We start from the raw sequence: 21,664 nt of genomic DNA, 5'->3' as shown, positions 1-21,664 counted from the left end.
CGTCATGAAGAGAGTTTTAACTCCTTACGAGCGTACATAGTTTTTGAAGGGATGTGAGTAGAATGTGTTGCTGTTGGGTTTATTAAACACAAGAGCTCACTAAGTTTAATCATTCCCATGTCAGAATATCACCATCTAATTGTGACTGATTGAATGTGGCATTTGCTTTTGATCAGGGTCGAATGGAATTTCTTATCAATGATCCTTAGCTATTAGTTTGTACTTTATGTTATCTGGCATTTGTGCTTGCTACTAGCTATTTTGTGAAGTTATGCTAGTTAGGGAAAAAATACTTATTCGATACCCTAATCTGTGTTTATCGACTCATCTCAACCGCGAACAGGACTTCCTCCCCCATCAGGAGTCAGCTTTTCGTTCCAGCATAACTTCCTGATCAAAGTTTGTTTTTCTTGCGCTAAAAGACGCCTTAAAAGCTAATAACGAATGCCAGGCGCAGGTGTTGCATGCAAAGCTAATCACTTCCCACCGGGGGGCTTTACGATCGCCGAAGTCCATAAACCGCGCAATAATGCGCACGGCAGATGCACTTCAAACTTTGTCCGGTCGCATCATCGCAAGATTCTGAGGGCGCTGGAAAACTCCCTCTTTATTCCACGCAATCTCGATAGAGCGGCGAGCGCAAAACCGAACGTGATATCATAATGCTTTTTTTCCCTTCCTTTTAGCCCTGCAACACGTGTGCAAATATGCGTCCGTTAGTACTCGCTTCCTTCCTTCGGTTTAGTCGCCCAAGTGCGTCGTTTTTCTTCGTTTTCGACTCTTATTGCTTTGGAATGGGCTGGTGAGGATGGGAAGCGCTCTTTTTCTAACGTGGATTAAACGAAAGCAGAACCCAGGACACGGTTGGGCGTTCTCGAAAAAAACAGTAACCACTTTATCTCTTCGGTGTTACGATCCTCTACCCGGCGTGGAAAACTTTGGCGTCACATTTGACCTCCTTTTCACGTGTGCGCAATTCTCAAGGGATCGATTTTTTTGTTGTTTGTTTGCCTGGCCGTGTTGAATTTGGCATTGTTTATAAATTATTGAAATTCACTACCCGGAAGCAAGCAATAATCCCCCGGTGCCTTTCTTCGGGAGCGAATTTTGCAACAGTTCGTGATGGGGCACGTTTTATGAGCCCCCAGAAGCTTCATGGGTACGAAAACACATCCCTGCAACGTTTCGGTTGACTACGCATCCGCAAATGGGTATATGATAAGGTTTCTAGCTTTGGGAGGGTGAAAAAATGACTCCTACGTGCCCGCAGCCGGAGGTGACAATTGAGGCTTCCGGAACCTTTTCTCGAATGCTTGCGAGGATGCAGACAGAGACAGGAAAGAAAACGGCTTATCATTTCCTTCCACCGGCGCATGGTTGCGTGATTTTGCTTCCCTCTCCGTTCATTGCTCGCGAATGATGGAAATGGAAATACGTTGTACGAGCAAAGCGTGCTCTTCTTACAGCGCGATAGGACGGGTTTATTTTCTTAACCCTTTCCAAAGTGGGCCTGCTGGGGAAAATCTGATCCGACGGGAAAACAAAGTGTCGCCAGGAGCATTAAAGACAGGGCCACACTACCCACACGCGTGTTCGGGTCGTGTTTCGCTGCTGTAGCTGACACTTTGCTATTTTGTTATTCTACTTTTTCCCGGAACATACACTTCCGCTAAGTGGGATCGTTTTTAGTCAGTTTGAAAAACAGGAAGCTTCTCGTATTTTTTTTGCATCGCATTTTGCGAGTGGGACGTTAGTTTGCTTCTTTTTGTCATTTGAGTGCTTATGTAGAAGAGCGTGGAATAGCGTTCACTTTATTGGGATCATAATAGATAGAGGAAGAAGGAAAAACAAGAGCTGAGTGAGAGAGAGAGAGAAGAATAGGAAACAACCTAGGCGCAGATGAAAGTGATCCCGAGGGAGATGGATTGAAGCATGCTGTGACAACCCCTAAACCGGCCGAGGGGACAAGCTTTTGTGCGTGCGGAAAATCCTTTTTTTTGTCCGTGTCTCCATCGTCGACATTAGCAAGAAAAGGACCTGCTCACGTGGGACGTTGTCGCCGAGAAGTTGCTCCACGGCGGGGTTTCGAGCACGATGAAACGGTGTAACAAGATTGCCAACCGTTTCGCTGAAATTCTAGATGGATGCTAAAAGTTGCAAAATGGAACGATTAATCATCTTCGCGTGGGGAGAAAGTATCCCGCTGCCGTTGCTCGGGCACTGAAAAAGGGATGGAATTGTTCCGTTCCTTCGACGACGCCTAATTTCATACCATACCGACCTCTCACGTGCCGAAGCTAACTAATGTGTGCCAAACCCACGCATAGGATCGCATCAAGGAAGAACGCGCGAAACAACCCAACGTGATCCTTTTCATCGTTAGGAAAAATTCTACCGCGGAAAGAAAAATTGATATCGGCCCAGGAAATGACGGGATTTAATAGGTTTTAATGTAAATTAATTATCCACCGCTGGCGGGCTGATGACGTTTTTCCCCACAGGCTGTCATATAATGTTACCCGTTACGAGAGATAACATTTAGCGGGCTTTTCCGCGGGAGCCTTGCGGCCCTTCCACGAAGCGAAAATAAATGACGCGGACCATCGTTTGACGTTCGCGTTACAGGCGGTGGGCTTGAAAACTTCAACATTACGAGATCGCGCTTGATATCATCACGAAAGGGTGAACCCATCCGGAATGTCGCTTGACAAGGCCGGCTGCTCGTGAATGCAAAGATCGCGTCTCTTGCCGATTACTGCCAGCTGGAGCGAGGAAATTGGCGAAAAGAATGACATAATGCACGACCGAACGTCCCACAATCAACTCTCGCGGCTACAATGTTGTGTACTAGACCCCCCGCCCAGACCCGAGTCTTCTGCCCCCGAGCGTACCACTAATACCCGGCGTGTGCTCGCATTTAGTTGCGGATATTTTTAGGCTCCCCGTTGGATGCATTTGCTCGTGCTTCCGGGCGCTGAATAATAGAACTGGGACCTCGCGCGCGGCGTAAGAGTGACACTCTCCGACGCCACGGGAAACGGTTCGTACATTTGCCGGAAAATGAAAAATAGATCAGACCCAATGGTGCACGGTGTGCTGTAGCGCGAAAAACAGGCGAATATGGGCGAGCAAATGTCAAGGCCTGTTTCTTTCTCTCGTGCTGTCACCTCTCCCCCGGAGGGAAGGACTAGTTTTCCTACCGTCGGTTGTACTTTGTCGCTGTTTACTTAATCCTTCTACGGCCGGGACGGGTAAATGAGGGTAGAATTGTTGGTGAATAAATTGTGAGACAATTTCGAGTGCTCGCCGAAAAACCCTGGTCCTCGTTCCGTAGGAAGGAGACAATAATGTGCCCGAGGCCACGACATTACTAGGCAGGTTTTTCCAATCCCTTCAGCGATGGGGACATAATCGGAGTTTACTGTTAGTACGCAAAAAAATCCAACCGAACGCAACTCTTTCAGTTTGAGTAGCGGGATTTTCTTTTCCATTTACTTTTAAGGATGTATCTACCAGACACCTGCAAGTAGTGGTTTTATTCGTTTTATGATGAAAAATAAAATAAAATCCTACCGTTTTTGCACGGGGTGTGACAACCCTTCTGATGATCCTTCCGAAAAGATTAGTTGTCTTGAGATGGGGAGAGAAAAAATTAATCCGCTTCCGGGATTCACCGTGACCAACGGAGGTCACTCGATTTAACAGTGTTTTATTGCATGGGCTCTTTCGCTTAAGCTCTGTTTTTTGTGTGCTCTCCGTCAGCACTATTCGCTTTTTGCTCTCTCTTTCGGCGTCCCAGAAAGTATGGCGTGGTTTGGAAGTAATTTGGCAATCGTGGGCAGCAATCGCTCCCACTCAAAGCCTTTCCTTCGAATGGAGTTTGAAGTTTCACGCGTTCCTCCAAAACCGTAGCGGATCACCGGAGAGACCCTGTTTACGTTACGAAAGGGAGCACTTACCGCTTCCGACGACAGGACGAAGGTGCCGGTCCGAAAGTAATTTATTATACCCGCGCTGTGCATCCGGGCACAAGTGGATTAGGACGAGGATGCGAGCGTGCGCGCGCGCGCTCAGGCTCATCCGCCCCAACGGTTGTCGGTTGCTTTGACGTAATGAAAAATATGCCAATCAACGGCATCCCGAAGGGTAGAAGGAAAGGACTTACCCGAGCAGGATGGGGATGCAAAAGGACAACAAAGCAGCAGCCCGAGGGCGAAGGATTGGATGGACCATCGGTGGGAGGTGCCGTGAACTTGAAGTGAGAAATTAATTAAAATCTATTCCAATTTCGACCCTACCAACACCCGTCAGGCCGCGTCTGCAGCACCGTTTTGCCGGCACCGAGGAGCAAAGTTTTCCCACCTTCCGGAACAGCCGGGGTTTTTCACGGGTGGTGTTTTCCGTTGTATTTTACTGTTCCTTTTTTGACTTATTTTGCCCCTTCGGTCGTGTTCGAGGGGTGTGTGTGTGTGTGTGTGTGTGTTTGTGGAACAAATGGAGCTTCAAACTTGCTGAAGCAGTTTTCCTTTGCTACACCGATTGTGTTGGGACCCACCGGAGCCGCTAGAACGACGCCGCGAGCGTGCAATAGCAACAGGCACGAGGTCCTAAGGAAAAGGTCCTGTACGCTGCTGTGGCGTGTTTGCCGTGACACTGGAGTCCGGTTGTTCCCGGGGGGGGGGGGGGGGGAGGGTACACAGGATATGCGGTGTACCGTTCCGGCATTTATCTGTGTGAACCTTGTTTCCTGGACAAGTGGTGCGCTCGCCAATTAGGATCATCAGGATTACGGTGGCGCTCCCCAAATTAGCAGCGGGTTAATTGCGTCCTTTTAACTGCGTCGGAGTCGACGAACGTCCTCTGGGAAACGAGATACCGAAAGGGGTTGGACCGATGGGAGATGGGTGGGTGCACTTCCAGGAAGGGATGTTTAGCAAACATCAATATAATTTCAGAGGTCCTTTACGCGATCCTTTACCCCGAGGCGACGGTTTGAGGAATTTGTTTTGGTGTAGAAGTGATTTTTTTTTGCTGTTGCTCGTTTGCATTCGACGAAGGGCACCACCGAACGCAAATTTTGAATTGTAAACTCAGCTCCCTGCCATGTTGAGGGATTTCCGGGAATTTGTTTGTAATGTCACTAATTTTTCTCGCAATCACTGGCATATTGTTCTCGTCATTTTTTTCTCTCTCTCTTGCTTGCTGCCTTGCGTTTTCCCGAAGGTGGAAATAAAATTCATCTGGTTCGTTCGCTTTCCGGTGGCCGGTTCGGTTGTTTTCTGGTTTTTTTTTTCCGGGAGGTTTAGCGGTTGTCATTTATTTACGCAAACATTTTCCCGGCCGCGCACGCTTCGATACAAACAGCTCGAAATTTCTTTTTTGAGATGAATGCCCATTGTGTGGCCGTCGATGTCGCCGGGGTGGGTGGAAAGAGCGTTGAATTAATTTTGCACGAATCCATTATGTCGATACGCTCGCTCATTTCAACGCTCGACGACTTTTGTGCGCTTCTGTTTTTCTAACTTTGGAAAATAAAGCAACGCATTCTCGGCACTGCGGTGGGCTCCAATCTTCTTCCGAACGCACCGCGGTAGGGCAGGAATCTTTCGAAACTTTTCCGCAACGCGACCAACCGTGGCTTCCGGTGGCGAATGAAAAGTTTCCGTTTCCCACTCCATTCGGGTTTGTGGTTGCTTTTTTCTTTCGCGTTCTTTGCCTTGTTTTGCAGCATAGAAATTGCACATTCACACCTAATTAAAAGATGCGGAAAATTTTTGACAAAACAGTAAGGTAACGATTTTAAATCCCGCATCCTCTGTTCTCTCTCTCTCTCTCTCTCTCTCTCTCTCTCTCTCTCGCATTTGTATTTTTTTCATCACTGGTAAATTCTTAAGGGTTGCTCCTTGCGGAACGGTCTCGCAGAACTTGCTCATCGTCACTTGCGTTTTTTTATGTACGCTCCACACTTCGTGTTTTGTTCTCGGTTTCGGGTTTGGAATAAATGTAAAACTTTTCCTTTTCCATTGGGACACACCCGAAATGCCACCAGCCGGTACACGCGGGGTGTTATTCACGTGGGATTTGGACGCGCTTTGCCACAGGTTTTCGGTTGTTTTTTTTTTCAATTGAGCAGTTTTCCATCTCCACGCGCCATTCCTGGGTAAAAGCACCCGGCTTAGAGTTTTGCTCTGTGCGCTGCCTGCTGCGGGAAATTTCTGTTTCGATTTCACGATCCTCACGCGCGGGGTGCTATGATCCTGGCAGTGAGAATACTCTTGAGGCGCCGCCGGCGTGGAAAACAAAAGCTGTTTGAAAACAATCACAGCGCGAGATCGCGCAACGAAACTTGCCACGCGCGTTAATGTATTCAAAGCTTCTTTAAGTGTAGTTCCTGGCCCCGCTGGTGTTCGAGGGATGGGGTGAGAATTTTATAGTGGCAGCTACTTTGCGCATTCCGATTTGTTGCTTTTTGTAACGCTCCGGCAATTCCGATGGTGTCGTTTTCTTTCGCAACCGGAACGAGATGCTTGTGATGAAACCGTTGAGGAGCACTATTTGTAAGTGGTAGCTCGTTTTTCGTGGCCGTTACCGTGTGAATTGCTGCAATGAAATTTAAGCAGTTGAGATGCCTTGATAGTTTCTTAATGCCTGTTGAACGCAACTTAGGATTGCATTTCATTTCTGGTGGTATTGATACACTTTGAATGTCACTTTCTGTCTTATTGTTCTATATATGAAAATGCAAAGAGATGGTTTTCCTTTTTTTTCCTTAAAAAAAATTATCTTCCAGAATAATATAACTGAAAGTACTATAATTGACATGAATCTGACGTTTATATGGATATATTAAAGGACACGAGAGTCAAATAATTCTTGTTGTGATAGTACGATGTCAATTAAGGAACATTCACATGTGTCAAATCATTCGAAAACCATCAACCATCGTCGTATACATTGTGGTACATCACATTCCATCCAAGAATTTCCGGCTTTTTGCTATCTATTAATTTATTACATTTTGATGCGGCTGCCAAATAACCAACAACCACACTCCATTAGTCAGCATTTAATTTTCAACAGTTTTTATGCGCACCTTCGACATTAGATGAAATGTAAAGGCAAACAGTTTCCTCCCCCATTCTGTGACCTCTGAAACATCGCTCTCTTCGAGGGCTAAATTTGATCGACCGGTTTCGGCAACACCGTTATCGAAACCCTGGGCTCTGGTTTATCATGATTCATCGGCGATGATTTTTTGCTGACCGCAAACAGAACATCACCCCCGGGGTTAGGTTTGCCAGCCACAGTCGGTGCACGGAAGCACCGGGGTAACCGTCTAAAATCTGCTGACGCACTTCAGGCTGTTCTAATACCGGGGGGGCCTAGTGAGGGAGTTTTTCCAACCGCAGGGCCTCCATGAGGGGCGAGAGGATTTTTCTTCCCAGCATCACCGATATCGCAGCGTAGGCAACGGTTCGGTTTGGTTCGGTTTCGGTGGTTTGGTTAATCGTCATCTATAATCGCTATTTGAACGTTCTTCAGCTCGCCCAGCACCTTCACCCAGGCTGCCACCACTCTATCATTATCCACGTTTTGTGGGGTGTGAGAAAATGTGCGCCAAATTCGCTGACGGTTCCGAATAAAACCGAATTTTTGCGGTCGATGCCCGGAACGTGCGATGTTCCTGTTTCGTTTGTCTTTTTTTTGCTGGTTCGATTCGGTGTGCCCTGTTTCACCACTCACGTTTCTTCTTCGACAGCGTGACATCACTTTGGAGGGTGCAAGTTCCTTCCACATCCACACCCGATATCGGTAGCATCCCATCGGGTGCGCAAGGGCAGTTGATGAATGAACGGGAAATGTGTTTTCCATCGGCACTCCCTTCCAGTGTTCGAACCATCCCACGAGAGTGTGACCTAGTTTTTCGCCACCGCTCGTTGGTTCTGCGAACTTGGATTGATAATGACGGTTTTGCGTTCCCCATCGACGCAATAGAAGCTGTTTCTTTTTTTTTTTTGTTCACCAAATCACCCTCACCCGGGACATGGATGTAATCGAAAATGGTGTTCTTCTCGATTGAGCTGATTTTATGGAGCACTGATGTCCTGCTCTTCGAGTGGTCGTCAGTGGTAAATGCTTGTCCTTATTTAAGTATCAAATGGTTTGGAGGAGATTGCGACCACTCATCAAGGCATGCGTTTGATGTTTCTTGTTGTTTTATTCGAGAAAAACCACCAGGATTTCCAAGCAGTCGTCCTTGTGCTGGTAATTTTATCGTTCACCCGTCGAAAGGACGAAAAAGTTCAAAAAGACAATGCACCACCGCTGGTTACGTGATTTAAAATTAATCCACTTCAAAACCCCACGAAAATGGCTCATCCATTGCAAATTGGAAGCACTTTCACACAAAAAAAAAATGCCCCAATTTTGAGACCTATACCGGTGCGGTGCTGTTTGTTTTTCATCTCGTAATTGATCGTTGGAAGTTCATCCGGAAGATTCGGTGAAACCAAAGGAGCCTGCTAGAGTCGCTCGGTGGTGGAGGAGGTTAATTTTTGCAAGCCAACTCCAACCTTCGTCCTGCGTGCTTTGCGTGCGATTATTTTAAATAATTCATTAGCTCGCGTGCGCACGGTTCTCTCGCTGGGTTGGCAGGAGAATGGGAAATTAATTTCCTTCAGCTTCCAGTTGCTGCCTTGGGCCGAAAATCGGTGCGTGTTGTTTTCGCTGTAAATAATAGAATATAATTAAAGCTTACTCTCTTTCGCGCGCTCTCTCCATCCAGCATGTTTTCCGTCCCGGGTTCGTCGCGGTTGAATCTAGCGGAGTCGCACTTAGTTCTGATCTCCGTGGCATGCTTATTTGCATGCACTGGGGCTGAGGCGTTATTCGGCGAAATCGCCAACTCAGCTATTCACTTTCCTGCCGACAATTTGGACCAGAAGCCCGGTCTACAAGTTCACGGTTTGCAGTCAAGTTAGGTTCATTCATTATTCACCCCTTTTTTTCTCCAGCGTCTGTGTAATGAAAGTTTTCAGAACAAAATATCTCGCTCTTGCGCGAATAATAGAAGTCTGTTGTTTACTATCCAAACGTGAATGGAAGTGCTCTTATCAAGATATTTGTGAGAAATTAAATTTTCTAATTCCTGTTTTGGATTATCCAAATCAACCCTGATGCTTTGGCTTCAATTGTGTTTGCAAATGCTGTTTGTGTGCAGTAAAATCATTTACCTAAAAGTGAACTCATCAATCTCGGCCCAGCTATATTTGGCCCAGCGGATCGCTGGCTGGCAGAAATCCCTTAAGCCACAGCCGCTTCAGCAACAAAACGGAACGAGAATTTATCTTCGTCCATAAAGACACATTTTTGTGACTGCTCGAGCCCAGACGCTTTTCCACGAAACACCTCCCGTAGCTAATCTGGAATAAAAGAATTTTCCATCGCTGAGTGCTTTTGTGTTTCTTTCAATCTTCCATCGAGCCAGCCGTGCATTCGAGATGACCGAAACCGAAGCATTCCTCGGCCCGGTTTAGTGTTCGAGCGCATGAAAATCTCGTCTCTTAAAAATCCTTGCCTCATAAATTAGTCAGACGGTTGTTGCGCTACGCTCTTCATCTTCGCGTTATGCGTATGTGTGTGTGCGCGCGCGGACGCGTTACTTAACGTATTCCCGCACGTCGATGGCGTAATTTTAGACTCCAACGGGGAACTCTCAGCCCGGTGGTGGAAAACAGCTGGGCATGTGCGAACCGCACGCGCGCGCATTCTCTTTGCCATCCATTTCGTCAGGACGTTGTCGATCGTTGTGACGTGGTTGAGCATGGGTTTTGTACCGTTTTTTTTCTTCTTCTCTCGTTTCCGTACGTGGCGCCATTCGTTTATCAAAAAGGCCGCCCATTCTGGCCTAAATCCAAACCGTGTGCTATCGAGCTGGTGAGGGCACGTTCCCTTTTTCGGATGGTATTGATTTCTCTACCCAGGAGCGCGGGCACCGTCATCGTCATCGTCATCGTCAGGCCGGCAAGCAAGGGAGGGGGATGTTGTTTTAAAAATAAATTACACATTTCGGCGATAGTTAAATTCGTACTAAACACTGCGTGGTGTTCGGCTTGGGCGCGTATAAATAAACGATTCGAAACCGCACGTTCGCGCTTGCCCTGCTCTCGGTTGTTGCTCGTGACCGCGGCCTATCGCGCAGTTTTTGCTCTCCTCCGCTATGTTGGGCTCGCGTATAAGTGTGGAAAATCACATGCCAGCTTTTGCGTGTGGGGTTATAAAAATCAGATCGCAGCAATTTAAGCATCTCGTTGACGTGCGCCTCAAAATACGTCGATGATCAAAACATTACGTGAGGATCGTACGCTTCCATCTGCCTGATGAGTGGTGTGGTTTGATTAATTATGCCCATTTATTTAATAGGTGTAAACATTTTTTTTATTTCTCCATTGCCTGCTAATCGTTGCGCAATTTCTTCTGCATTCGCATTTACGTACCTATTTGAACGTGTTTTTCTGTCGTCCTTTTTCCATTACAGAACAATAACAACAACATCAACGTCACAGACGAACCGCGCCGGAAGCGTGATGTTGCGACGCGCCCCAACCATATCCTGCTGTTCACGATCCTGAACCCGATCTATCCGATCACAGTGGTGAGTAGTCTAGCTATTGCTTTGGAGTCCACCGTGTGTTTATCAGCCGCTTCGATATTAAATCAATTTCTGTCCCCCGTACGGTCTACGAAAGGCTAAGGTTACGGCAAAAAAGCCCGCCAGCTGCGGTTCATCACAATTCCCTTGCAAGACCCTTTTTTACCCGGGCTCTCGGGGCGCTTTTCTGGCAGGGACTTTTCCTCCCACAAGTTTTTCCCTCTTTTACCGAAGCTTATCATTCACCGAGAGGCGCCCGAAACCGCAACCTTCGGAAACATTTGTTGATGAAAAAAACGGCTCCTTTGTCGGGGGGAAAATTCGAAACGGGAGGACTTGGATAATTCGGGCATTGGAATGTTTTGGCCCCATTTGCTGCGGTTTAATCGGTCCAGGACCGGGGCCGGTTGGGCTCACAAATTGTTTCCGAAAAGCGAATGACGACGCACGTTGTGTGGTGCGAGAGAACGCCTTTGACAGGACCTGGCCAAGTCGTAAAGGCATACTTTTCATGTGCTGCATATTGTGAATTGCTATTTTTTCGCTATCGAAATTTCCCAACACGCAGTGGGGTTGAGCTTCACTGTGGGGAGAGGTTTGAAAAAGGGAAAATAATAGCCCGGTACGGTTGCGGGTTCACCCGTAATGGGTTCCGAGAAAGGATCAACCGGTTCCCACTGCCGGAAGCAGCGATAGGTAGTCTCTTGGTTCCCCCTGGGGGTATTAATAATACATTCCATTAAATTCACCGATAAACGGTTGCCGCAAAAAGGGAAACCTCGTTTTTTCACCACGTCCTACACCAACCGGTCCACCCCGGTGACCCATTTTAATTGGTCCCACTTGAGCAGCGGCATCGGTTTTCAAATGGTCTACATTTTTTCATCGCCATCTTTTGCTCCTTCTGTCGTCATTTTGCCAGCGGAAGCGTGCACGTGCTGATCGCTTCGCTTGCGTGGAGGAAAATCCGAGTGAAAAGGGACGCGTGCGGTGAGGATCCGGATGGCGCGAGGTCGCAATAATTGCACCGCTTGCGATGCACACCTCTATCGGTGTTATAAGGGACGTCTCACCGGTGGATTCTGGGAGATATCGCTCAACGAACTCATTAATCTTGGCCCCGCGGGGTGACCTATAATGCTGCTGCGGATAGGTTGAGGATAATTAGTTTCGACAGGATGGTAGGGAACCGGTGCTTGGCGGATATGTTTTGTGTGATGAATGTGTCCCTTGTTGCTACGGGAGGAGTTTACATGGTCTACTTATCCTGAATGCTGAAACAAATCCATTTTGATGGATACATCTTGTTTTATCGCTGGTATGGGTGTCCATTTTAAAAATATATTCGTTCTATTGAGATGCCTGTTGGAATGACATCTCAACAAAAAAGTGAAGATGTTTGCAAAGATAGACATCTACATTGTTTGAATTCAATGTTTTGTAGTATAAATTGATTTTCAATGACCTTCACTGACCTTCAAAGCTTTATTGTCGTATTGTCAAGTTCTGAAGAAGGGTTTTTCACCTAATATGAAGAATGAAAGGGTTGATGGCATCTTTTGGACGTCGGAGACCTTTTAACAGGTGTCGAAACATGATGTCCTTCTCGCTCCCACACTCAATACCGCACAATACACGACAGCTTCGAGACGCGGCATGTCTTCAAAAAACAACACACCGCCATCGGCAATCGACAACACCACGTGCTTCAAACATTCCGCTCAAACGACGATTGTGGCCACCTGTGGTCACTTAGTCAGCCGCCAGGCAGTGAGCAGAGCCCCCCCCCGATGGCATGAATCATCGTTCGGGTCGCCTAAGGGATTTTTGCGACGGACTAAAATGTCATTTGTGCACCTCTCCACCCAGCCATCTGATGGTTCTGTTCGCTCGCGCCACTTTGCCCCGCAGATCGCTCATTAATATTCTACCGTCACATGCCCGGCGTTGGACGCTGCTGGCGCGCACCGTTGCCAAAGAAATGAAACGTATGTCCGTTCGAACCGCGCTCGAACACTGCCCGATGGCGAGCATGATGATGATGATGATGATGATGCACGCCTGCGAAGTATTCTTCGAGATTGATGAGCGCGCACCTAGACCTAGTGCGGTTTGGCGGCGTCCTCTGACCGTTGGTGGCCGCAGCTTCGGTGTAATTAATTGCGGCATGTTCCGGCGGCGGTGGAGACGCCTTGGAGCACATCGTTACGTCTCCCGTGCGCCCTAAAGCGAGTTGCGATCAAATTATCCTAGGTGGTATGTGATGTCGATTTAAATTTTGCTCCCCGTGTCTTGCGGCCCACGAGAAAACGGTTAGGATTTTCCGCCAAATGCGCGGCGAAAACGGTTCTCCTCGCGAAGAAGAACCGGCCGGCGAGAAAGGGAATCCATTTTGTGCGGACGTACGATAATTGATGCCCGCCTTGTGCCCTTACAGATACGAGATGACAAATGGATCGACGGAGATGTGTGTGCGCTAGAGGGGCACGATTTTTGGCAGAAACCGGGAGCAGCAAAACGCACCAGCTCCATTACACGAGCGCGCTACAAAATGGTGCATATCGAACCGAATCACGACCGCCCATTACTACGCCATTCGCCTCGATGCATCTGCGATCTTTGCGGCCGGTTCGGATGGCGGGTGGGATCGATTGTCGGATGTTTTGTGCACTCACCGTGTCCCTTTTACGTGCTACAATGTCGCGCATCTCGATGATGATGATGATGATGATGGTCGTCGCTAGACTGCGGGCGGTGTTATCATTAGTTATCTCGCCGAGTTGGTGATGGCCACGTGTTTTCAGCTCACCGGAGAATGAGGTACGATTGTTGCCACCGGGGCGTGTACGGTACATCAATCTTCTCTCGTTCACAATGCACGACGTTCTGTCCTCTAACTCGGATGGGGGGTCCCTTTCTGTGCTATGATCGGATACCCGTTCTGATGTATCGGATGCCCTCCCGGATGCTATATGCTCGTGGTCGTGCCCTACAATCAGGTGGTTCCCGTTCCATGGGGGATGAAAATGAACTCCTTTCCAATCGAGCTGCGATGAGGCTTTCTTGCTGTTCTTTTTTTTTTCGCGTTCGATCGCCAACAAAGTTTATCTGGCCGTAGTGGTTTGATGAAGGTGAGGTCGTCGAAAGAGGGAACCGGTAGAGCGTCATCGGAAGCTCGACGTGAGTTGTGACATGTGCTCTTTACCGTGGGAAATTCGACCGGATGTTGCCGATAGCTTGAATGAGAAATAAACGACAAACGCATCAGAGACGAGTTTCGAGTACGTATATCCGATTGCAGTTATCAGGTGGTCACGATAGTCCACGCGATTCGATCACATTGTAGCCTCAAAGGAGGGGCTCCTATTTTCGAGATCGATTTAGCGATACGATGTAAATAATTAATCGTAGCCAGTGTAATCCACCGACACATCAAGGGGGGCAAGGATTGCTTTCGCTTGGGTTGGTTTAATCCCGTAATCTCGTCGCCCTTTAGGCGTTCACAGGCCCTCGGGCATATCGGGAGCATTTTTGTGTTACAAGCCGTGTTGCGGTGTGTCTACACTTGAGGCTTATTAATCCGCCGCATCGATCTTTGGATTTGAGAAGCGACCAGGAGACGAAGCAGTGTTGACGTGGATTGTCTCCGCCGTGAGATTTGAGCGATAACAATATGCGGAGCCGTATTTATGGGCGAATTTAATCGCATTACGGGTGATGTATTGGCACCCGGAGCACGTGTGACATTCTTGAGCTCAACCGGCAGGTCTTAATGCCGTTTGATTGCGCATGGGTGTGAGGCACGGGTTGGAATATTTATTGATTTTCTTTTCAACATAAGTCTGATGTCTAGAGCGGTTAGGTCGCCAAGTCGGCAAGTTAGTATGATATATCGATGCCGGCTTCAACGGATGTCGAAATTTAAAGCAATCCCCGTTCGTTTGACAGATATAGGATCATTTTCTTCTTCTAGCTTTTCATGATATTTTAATGATGAGATTCTGTTTTAAGTTTTTCAAACTCTTCCTGTTAGAGACCCTGTGGGTTTTGGTTGGGAAAGGTTTTGTATTAATTGAAAATTTCGTTTAAATCGTAAAACGGCATGCCAACTTTTTTCATAGGAATCCTGAAATCGGTTGAAAATTGTCCTACATTCCTTTCGTCGGCCTTTTTTTTCTCTCCCACCACCCATCGATGACAGCCTTATCGTGTGGATATGTGCACACAGCATCAGATAATACCCCTACGACCAGCACACGAAACCATATCGCATAACGGACGTATTTCCCGGAAGCTGTCATTACGTATGCTATCGCTGTATGGCCGGAAAACCTTCCACCTCACAGCACAGCGAGCCTGTGCCTGTGCAGACACGTATCACTGCCGCATCCGGTGAGGGTTTCGCGCGAGATCACCTGCAGTCCGCGATTTTGCTAATCCACGTCGCGTCGAAAGTTGCAACAAAGGCCGGGGGAAATTGATTCACCCACAGTTCCCGATTCATCCCAATCCCGGTGGGCTCGCTGTTGTAACGGAAGCCGCATTTCACTGCGCGTCTCTTCTCATGCACGTCTCTTAATTACTTGGAAAACGTGCCCTCGTGATCGAGGGAACTGCTGCTCGACGGTTCGTTGGGTGTTTTTTTTTCTCTCTCTCCCTCGGTGTGCTAACACAATTGCCCTTGCGTACGGAAGGTAAATTTTATTTGCGAATGTTGCAAACCCACTCACACCACGAAAGGAAGCTCCTTTCGGATAGCTGGATCATGGTGCGGGGTTGTGCTCAAAAATCCATCAGCGTGTGTTGCCCGCTAGGGACCTGTTCGGTATGTCCTGTGCCATGCGATGCCATGGAGCGCGTTCGGGAAAGGTAACGAACTGGAAGATGAAAAGCGCGCACACCTCGTACGAGCGGTGATGATATCCTGTGGCACATTTTTGTATATACTGCTCGCTTTTCTGTTTTTTTTTTGTCAACGTCAGAAGCTTCAACCGAGATGGGCTACCATACGACCGAACGCGCGCCTGTCGGTAGAGACAGTGTGGGCTGTTTTGTGTTGTGATAAAATATTAACCCCACAACCTTCCCAGCTGTCGAAATTTTCGTGCCCTAGCCGCAGGAACGAACAATATTTTTTTACGAGCCTCCCGGTATAAGCTTTGTTTCTTTAGCCTTTTTTTTATAAATATATCTCTGTGTCGCTCGTTTCCCGTAAGGGAGGAAGGTTTTCTATGGCATTTTATGATGCCTTCTCCCCAAAGTGAGCGCGCGGCCGTGTTCAGTCGCGCGCGGTGAACCTTTGCACGATTTTCACACGCGCAGCGAACGGCGCGTCGCGGAAAAAAAGAAGGATCGCGAAATTATTGCCCCCCCAGCACACCCGATGGGCTGGGCGGCACACGATGCTGGTGACGTGGATGGTTTATCATAAAAATAAAATCCTTCGAGGACGTCCCGATTCAACCCCCGGGACGCGAATGCGTTCCGTCCCACGCCGACGGTGATAAGCGGAAGGAGCCCGTGAGCGTGCATTTTCGCGTCTGGCAGGGTTTGACTTTACGTCGCGCCGTGGGGTGGGAAAAAGGGATAAATGTCAAGATGAAAAGCCGCCCCGGTGCGTGAAGCCGTGTGAAGCGAGCGACGTGCTGGTACGGTGGCTTATTTGTAACGGAAACGCTTGTCCGTAAACAGAACGCTCTCGGAAAATGGGCGCAAAACCGGCAGCAGCATCAGCCCCAGCATCAAGATCAAAGGTAATAAATTTGTTGTTTATCACAGCGAAAAGCATTTTTACACACCCACTGATTGCCGTGAGCCTAAAGCCATCCTGGGCAGCCTTAGCTTTTGATGCGATAAAGCGCTGCTACTTGTTTAAGCGCCGTGGAGAGCTTTTTTTTTGGGATTTTCAAGAGCAACGCTCGTCGATTATGTCTAATGGCGCCGTGCCGAAGGTATTGGAGAATATTAGTGCGAATCGTACGAGGATGTTAATCCGGAGGCCGCCTTTTACCCGGAGGAATTTTGGAGCATATTCCAGATGCTTAAAAGCTGTACGACTTAACAAACGTGCGCTCGTGTATCGGTTGAATCTTAGATGAGAGCTTTGATAGCGCATTGGTCCCGCTGGTGAACTTTTACTACCCTTTGATTGCTCAATACTTGACTTCGTTCCGTTAGTTTGGCACGCTTGTAGCGCTCGTTTATATGCCGTTCGTAACACTAAACCTCAACCTCCAGCGTGGGGTGACTACGACCATACGAGAGGTAGTTGATAATCTCAAATGTCGATGCAAAATGAAGTGGTGTAGTGGTTTCGAGGTCGGGTCGACATAAACGTTTTCCCGAGCGAGAAGTTGCAGCCGTGTGCTGCAAATGAAATGCGGTAAAACGTACTCCTCCGGGTTATCTGGGCCGAGATCGATGGAACTCCGAGCGATTGTGACATCGATTCCGAGGATGATGGGAACTTCCGGCAAATAGAGAAAGTGGTACGATGCCTAAGCCCGTAACACTCTGGTTTGTGTACGCCCTGAAACTCCTACTCGCTGTAACTAGTTTGGAAATGGGAGCACTTTGTGCGTAATTTAATGCCGACGAGATGAAGATAATGGGATAATTGTAGGGCTGATAATTGTAATTTTCCCAAGAAGCCTTTTGCGCAAGTGTGCGTGCTACCAGTGACCGTCGCACTTTCGTTCCATTAATGAGGGGATTTACATCCACCGGAAAGCCGGTCTTTCCACACGTAATCGCGCCCCTCCAGCGGCATAGAAATCCATTCCGTTCCATTAAAGTAAAAGTGCGCTTGAATAGTCCCATTTCAAAATGGCTTCAAGTACGCCGCGCGGCGTTCGTCCTTTTTCGTCCCGCCATTGTTATCCGCTTGTGCGTCAGCGATGAGGCGACCAGCTTGTGGTCAGTTACATCACCCCGTAAAGCTTCACATACCACGCCGTTTGGAACATTGTAGCTTTGCCGTCATTTCACGCTCGAGCGCCGATTTTCAGTCACATTCAATCTGCGTCCTCGAGGCGTTCTCCCGAGGGATGCGAGAGCATGTCCTTCTTGGAGTTTTTCCGCTCCGATGCGCCGCGTGTCACGGTGCTGACCTGGCGCGGGAAGAAATCGCCCCATCCTTGTGCATGGGTAGGTAGAAGAGGCGATCTGCTGATGACTCACGTTCCATGGTGAATCGACCATGATTGGAGCCACTCTAGTTTCTTCTTGCCTGTGGTCGGTTTCGACATTCTTCAGGATGGGAAAGCAAAGAAAAAAATATAGCCCCTCATTCGTTTCGAGTTGGTAGGAAAAACTTTGCCCATAATCCGCTCCCGGGTGTTCGTCGCGTCTAGCCGTTGTGGTTCGGGTAGCGTAGATACACGGTCACCGGAAGTTAATCTCTTGACCTGACGGACGAAGATACCGAAGCCACCGAGAAGAGATGCTGCAAAAGTTCGTCTGTTGGCGCTTCACTTCGCCTTCGGTACACCCTTTGTAACGATGGCTATAAATCCGTTTGCTTTACACGTCTAGCCAATTGTGCCTTCTGTTTCGTCTGGTGGAAAAATATCGAAATTAAATCAATTGAAAAATTCCTTCAAGCGAATTCTGGATCGCGCAATATGTTGTCGCTCGGCGTTCGTTTCGCTGGAAATCTCCTAGCCTAACACCCGTGTGTCCGTGCGCGGTCCATCACCATGGCGTGCGGTGGCTTTGTTTCGGATTACTGCCAGTTTTAACGATGATTGGATATCGTCATGGTTTTATTTTCCCGTGGACACCAGCTGTAATCAAAATATGCCGCTCCGGGGGCGATGGGTTTGGATGTCAGCTGCACTGTCCACTTTATGGTCGGTTCAGTTGCAACCATGGCGATTCTGGGTGGAACCGAACCGGGTTTTGCTATTGCCCCGGATATGCGGTACGATGGCCGCACCCAGCTGCCATTTTATTTGTCGCTACAAATTGACAATCTCGACTAGATTGCCGTTTATTCGAGCCCACGTCCCATCAAATAGCCAACTTGATTTCGCTTATTTAGTGCCGCGCACACCAATGTGCATGATGGATGGGCCGGAAGGCTTCTAGTTTGCATTTTAAATTACCATCTCGATCGGCGGGGGCTTCCATTCTGTCGGGAAAATGCGCCCGCCCAGCCGGTTTGGTGCACTTTGATTATTGGTAATTATTCAATTAGCCATCGAGGTTCATCGTTAGACGATCGTTTTATTGGCACGGGACGTCGAACGGTCGAACGGTTTTTGTGTTACTTTCTAGAGAAAGCTGGCGTAATCATCAGGCTTCGTGGTGTTATTAAATTGTTTTCCCTCTTTTGCTTCGTTACTGGGGCCGATTCTGATTTCCATAATCGATGGCCGATTTTCCATATTTTCCTTGCATTAATTTATGTCGTGCTTTTTGTGGCTCGTGATGCCTAAAGGGAGTGGAGTGAACGACGTTATTATATGCGCTTCGATGGTTATTAACGAATTTTCCCTTGCAATAGAAATAGGTGAAATTTGGATTGAGGATTCACGATAGGATAAGAATCTTCCTTTGTTTTACAATACAGTTTTCCAAATCATGTTTTTTTGTTTATATCGTTTAGATTAATTTTTAAACAATAAACAGAAAAACTTTTTATTTTTATCCTTGTAAATATCCCGCTCATGGCATCAATTTTAAAACAGCGGCAAAATAAAAAGCATCTTTTATTTCGACCACTTATTCAAAGTACTTATTCTAGCGGTGGAATTCTGCCAACTGTAGCACTTTGTGGCTAATTACGGCGTATTAGAAGTAACATAAATTTAAATTAACTCGTAATGGCAAAAGCGGCGGTCCCCTGTATTCATCACTGCTCAGCACCACGGCAACAGTTGTGAGTTATTTTACGGTGCATTTAATTTATTGCCGATTTACCGCCGCCATGGTGCATTTCTAGGAAATTGCTCGTTGCTAGCAAATAAAAACTAAACCGTGCTCTCAATCCGTATGCAAAGCTCTCCAAAAATGATTTACCATGAGCGTGGTAATGCTGGAACGCTGTACCAGAACGACAGTTACTCTGTTTTAATGATATCTTCACGAACGGATGAATTTATATAGATATTTTCTTCTGAAGAGGAGCGTGCATCGCTCGCCGGTGTAAAATGGCTTCGCTCGGGTGCATTTGTATTCAGCTGGTTCACCTGCATGATAATGTAGCGCCGTCGGTAGAGATATGCGGGACCAAACAACGTGGTCCATATCTAGCCCCCGGGGTTCTCACAGAGCGCTGCGTTTGTCGTACGGGGGATGCATTCCGACATATTTCGAGGCCTTCCAGAGGCGCCTCTGTATTGCGGCACCACCTCACGTGCATTAATCTTAATCGAAGTCGAATACTAATGAAGCCGGGAGGTTAGTTGGTGCGCCTGTGATACAAAACCCACCAGTTACGGGGCCGATCCGTTTGCAATGTGTCACATTTAGCGACCTCCGATCCGGTGGAATGGCAATCTCCAGCTCTACAAGGCATACGTAGCTCTTCTAGGTTCTAGGTGCAGCTGCCAATGTCGCCTGGAATTACGATGCAACTGCAGCCGAGTATCTCGAGCCTTTAGAGAGGCGAAAGAGAGAGAGAGAGAGAGAGAAAAAAAGCTCACACTAGCGCATAAATAATAATTAATCATTGTACGTTTGCGCTGGAGATGGCGGGTGTTTGCGCAGAGTTCGAGCGATTGTGGACCATTCCCGGCACAGGACCGAGGACAGAAAGAGACTTATCAATTCAAGCGCGGGCGGGATGCATCGCATTCTCCATGCACCGAGGGCCGGTTTGCACAAGTGCTGTGGCGCTATTTTCCGCTAACCGAACCAACATCCCGCGACGCTGGCGACAAACGCTGTGTGGACGGTTTTTGCGAAATGGGAGTGTTTTAATGAATAAATTTACTTTCTCTCCCGCTCGGTGGAGCAAAGTGGCAGCTACCACCGGGGGGGCACCGTTTACGTGCACGGCGAGTGCAGTCGTTCACGGTTGGGAGTGCATCTCGGCGTTGTCTTCTTCATCACTACCTTGGGAGATGTCGTGTGATGGCACAGTGGGATATTTTCTTAGGGGGACATAAAATGTAAGATGCGAGTGGCCGATAAAAAGCGTGGGATTATACCAAAAATATCTTTTCCATGTTTCGGTAACTTTCAAAATACTAAATGATTGAGGATTTCCGATGAATATTCGTCCCTAAATTTGACCGTTTAAGAAGGTTTTGTACCCAAAGTGCGTACACTGGAAGCTGCAACAATTGCACCCTGCGGATGCACCACAGCAAAAGACATATCTGATCGTACTCCGCTGCATCTGTCGTTCCGCGTAGGAACAGTTCCGCCCGCAGTTTCGCGAGCATGGCGCTCCTCCTTCTGGAAGAATTTTGCCACCAATTCTACAGGTGGGTGCACCAAGCCCCGGAAGTGGTGCTGAGTTAAACGTTCTGGCACACCTTCTCGGTCGGTCGCCGTGAACTGTGACAGTGCTGAATAATGAACTTGAACCAGCCGGCCACACGAGTCCCGGTCGACCAAATCCCGGGCTGTCACGAAGTTTCGCTTGGGCAGCAATTTGCATATTTTTATTATTTTTCACCGACACGCGCTGGGCAGCGATCGTCCGTGCTGAGGGATGCAATTGGGTGTAAATTGGAAGAAAAGCAGCGGAAACGCAAGGGAACCTGTTTGATTTCACGACCATCAGCTCGCTCCGAGTGTCCGAGCCTCGTTCAGGTTAATGATCATAGATTATAATGGAGCGTTTTCTCGCGCTCCTTTTGCATTCGCAGCGCAACCACCGCGAGTAGGTTGAGCAATTTTTCTTCATTTTCCGGAGCGCTTGTCTGGCCGGTCGGGTTAGTGTCCGTTCGGTGACAGGATTCTCCGTCCGCAGCAAGGACTCTCTCTCTCTCTCTCTCTCTCTCTCTCTCTCTCTCTCTCTCGCTCTGCCGGACCGTGCTTGCGTGGGCAGAAGGATACACA

General features: G+C 48.0%; 1 protein-coding gene across 7 annotated transcripts in view; it reads left to right on the top strand.

The window, feature by feature from the left end:
- Positions 1–21,664, top strand: part of LOC128732250 (heterogeneous nuclear ribonucleoprotein L) — a 168,054-nt gene that overhangs the window by 67,764 nt on the left and 78,626 nt on the right. For all 7 annotated transcript variants that reach the window (XM_053825422.1, XM_053825428.1, XM_053825427.1 and 4 more), the window contains one exon: positions 10,538–10,654. In XM_053825422.1, coding sequence (XP_053681397.1) covers positions 10,538–10,654 — 117 coding nt within the window. The remainder of the gene's footprint in view (positions 1–10,537; positions 10,655–21,664) is intronic.

This window comes from Anopheles nili, chromosome 2 (genome assembly GCF_943737925.1).
Source record: "Anopheles nili chromosome 2, idAnoNiliSN_F5_01, whole genome shotgun sequence".
Classification (NCBI taxonomy): Eukaryota; Metazoa; Arthropoda; class Insecta; order Diptera; family Culicidae; genus Anopheles; species Anopheles nili.
The sequence above is the reverse complement of the archived record's forward strand: the minus strand, read 5'-3'. Positions and strand labels throughout refer to the sequence as shown.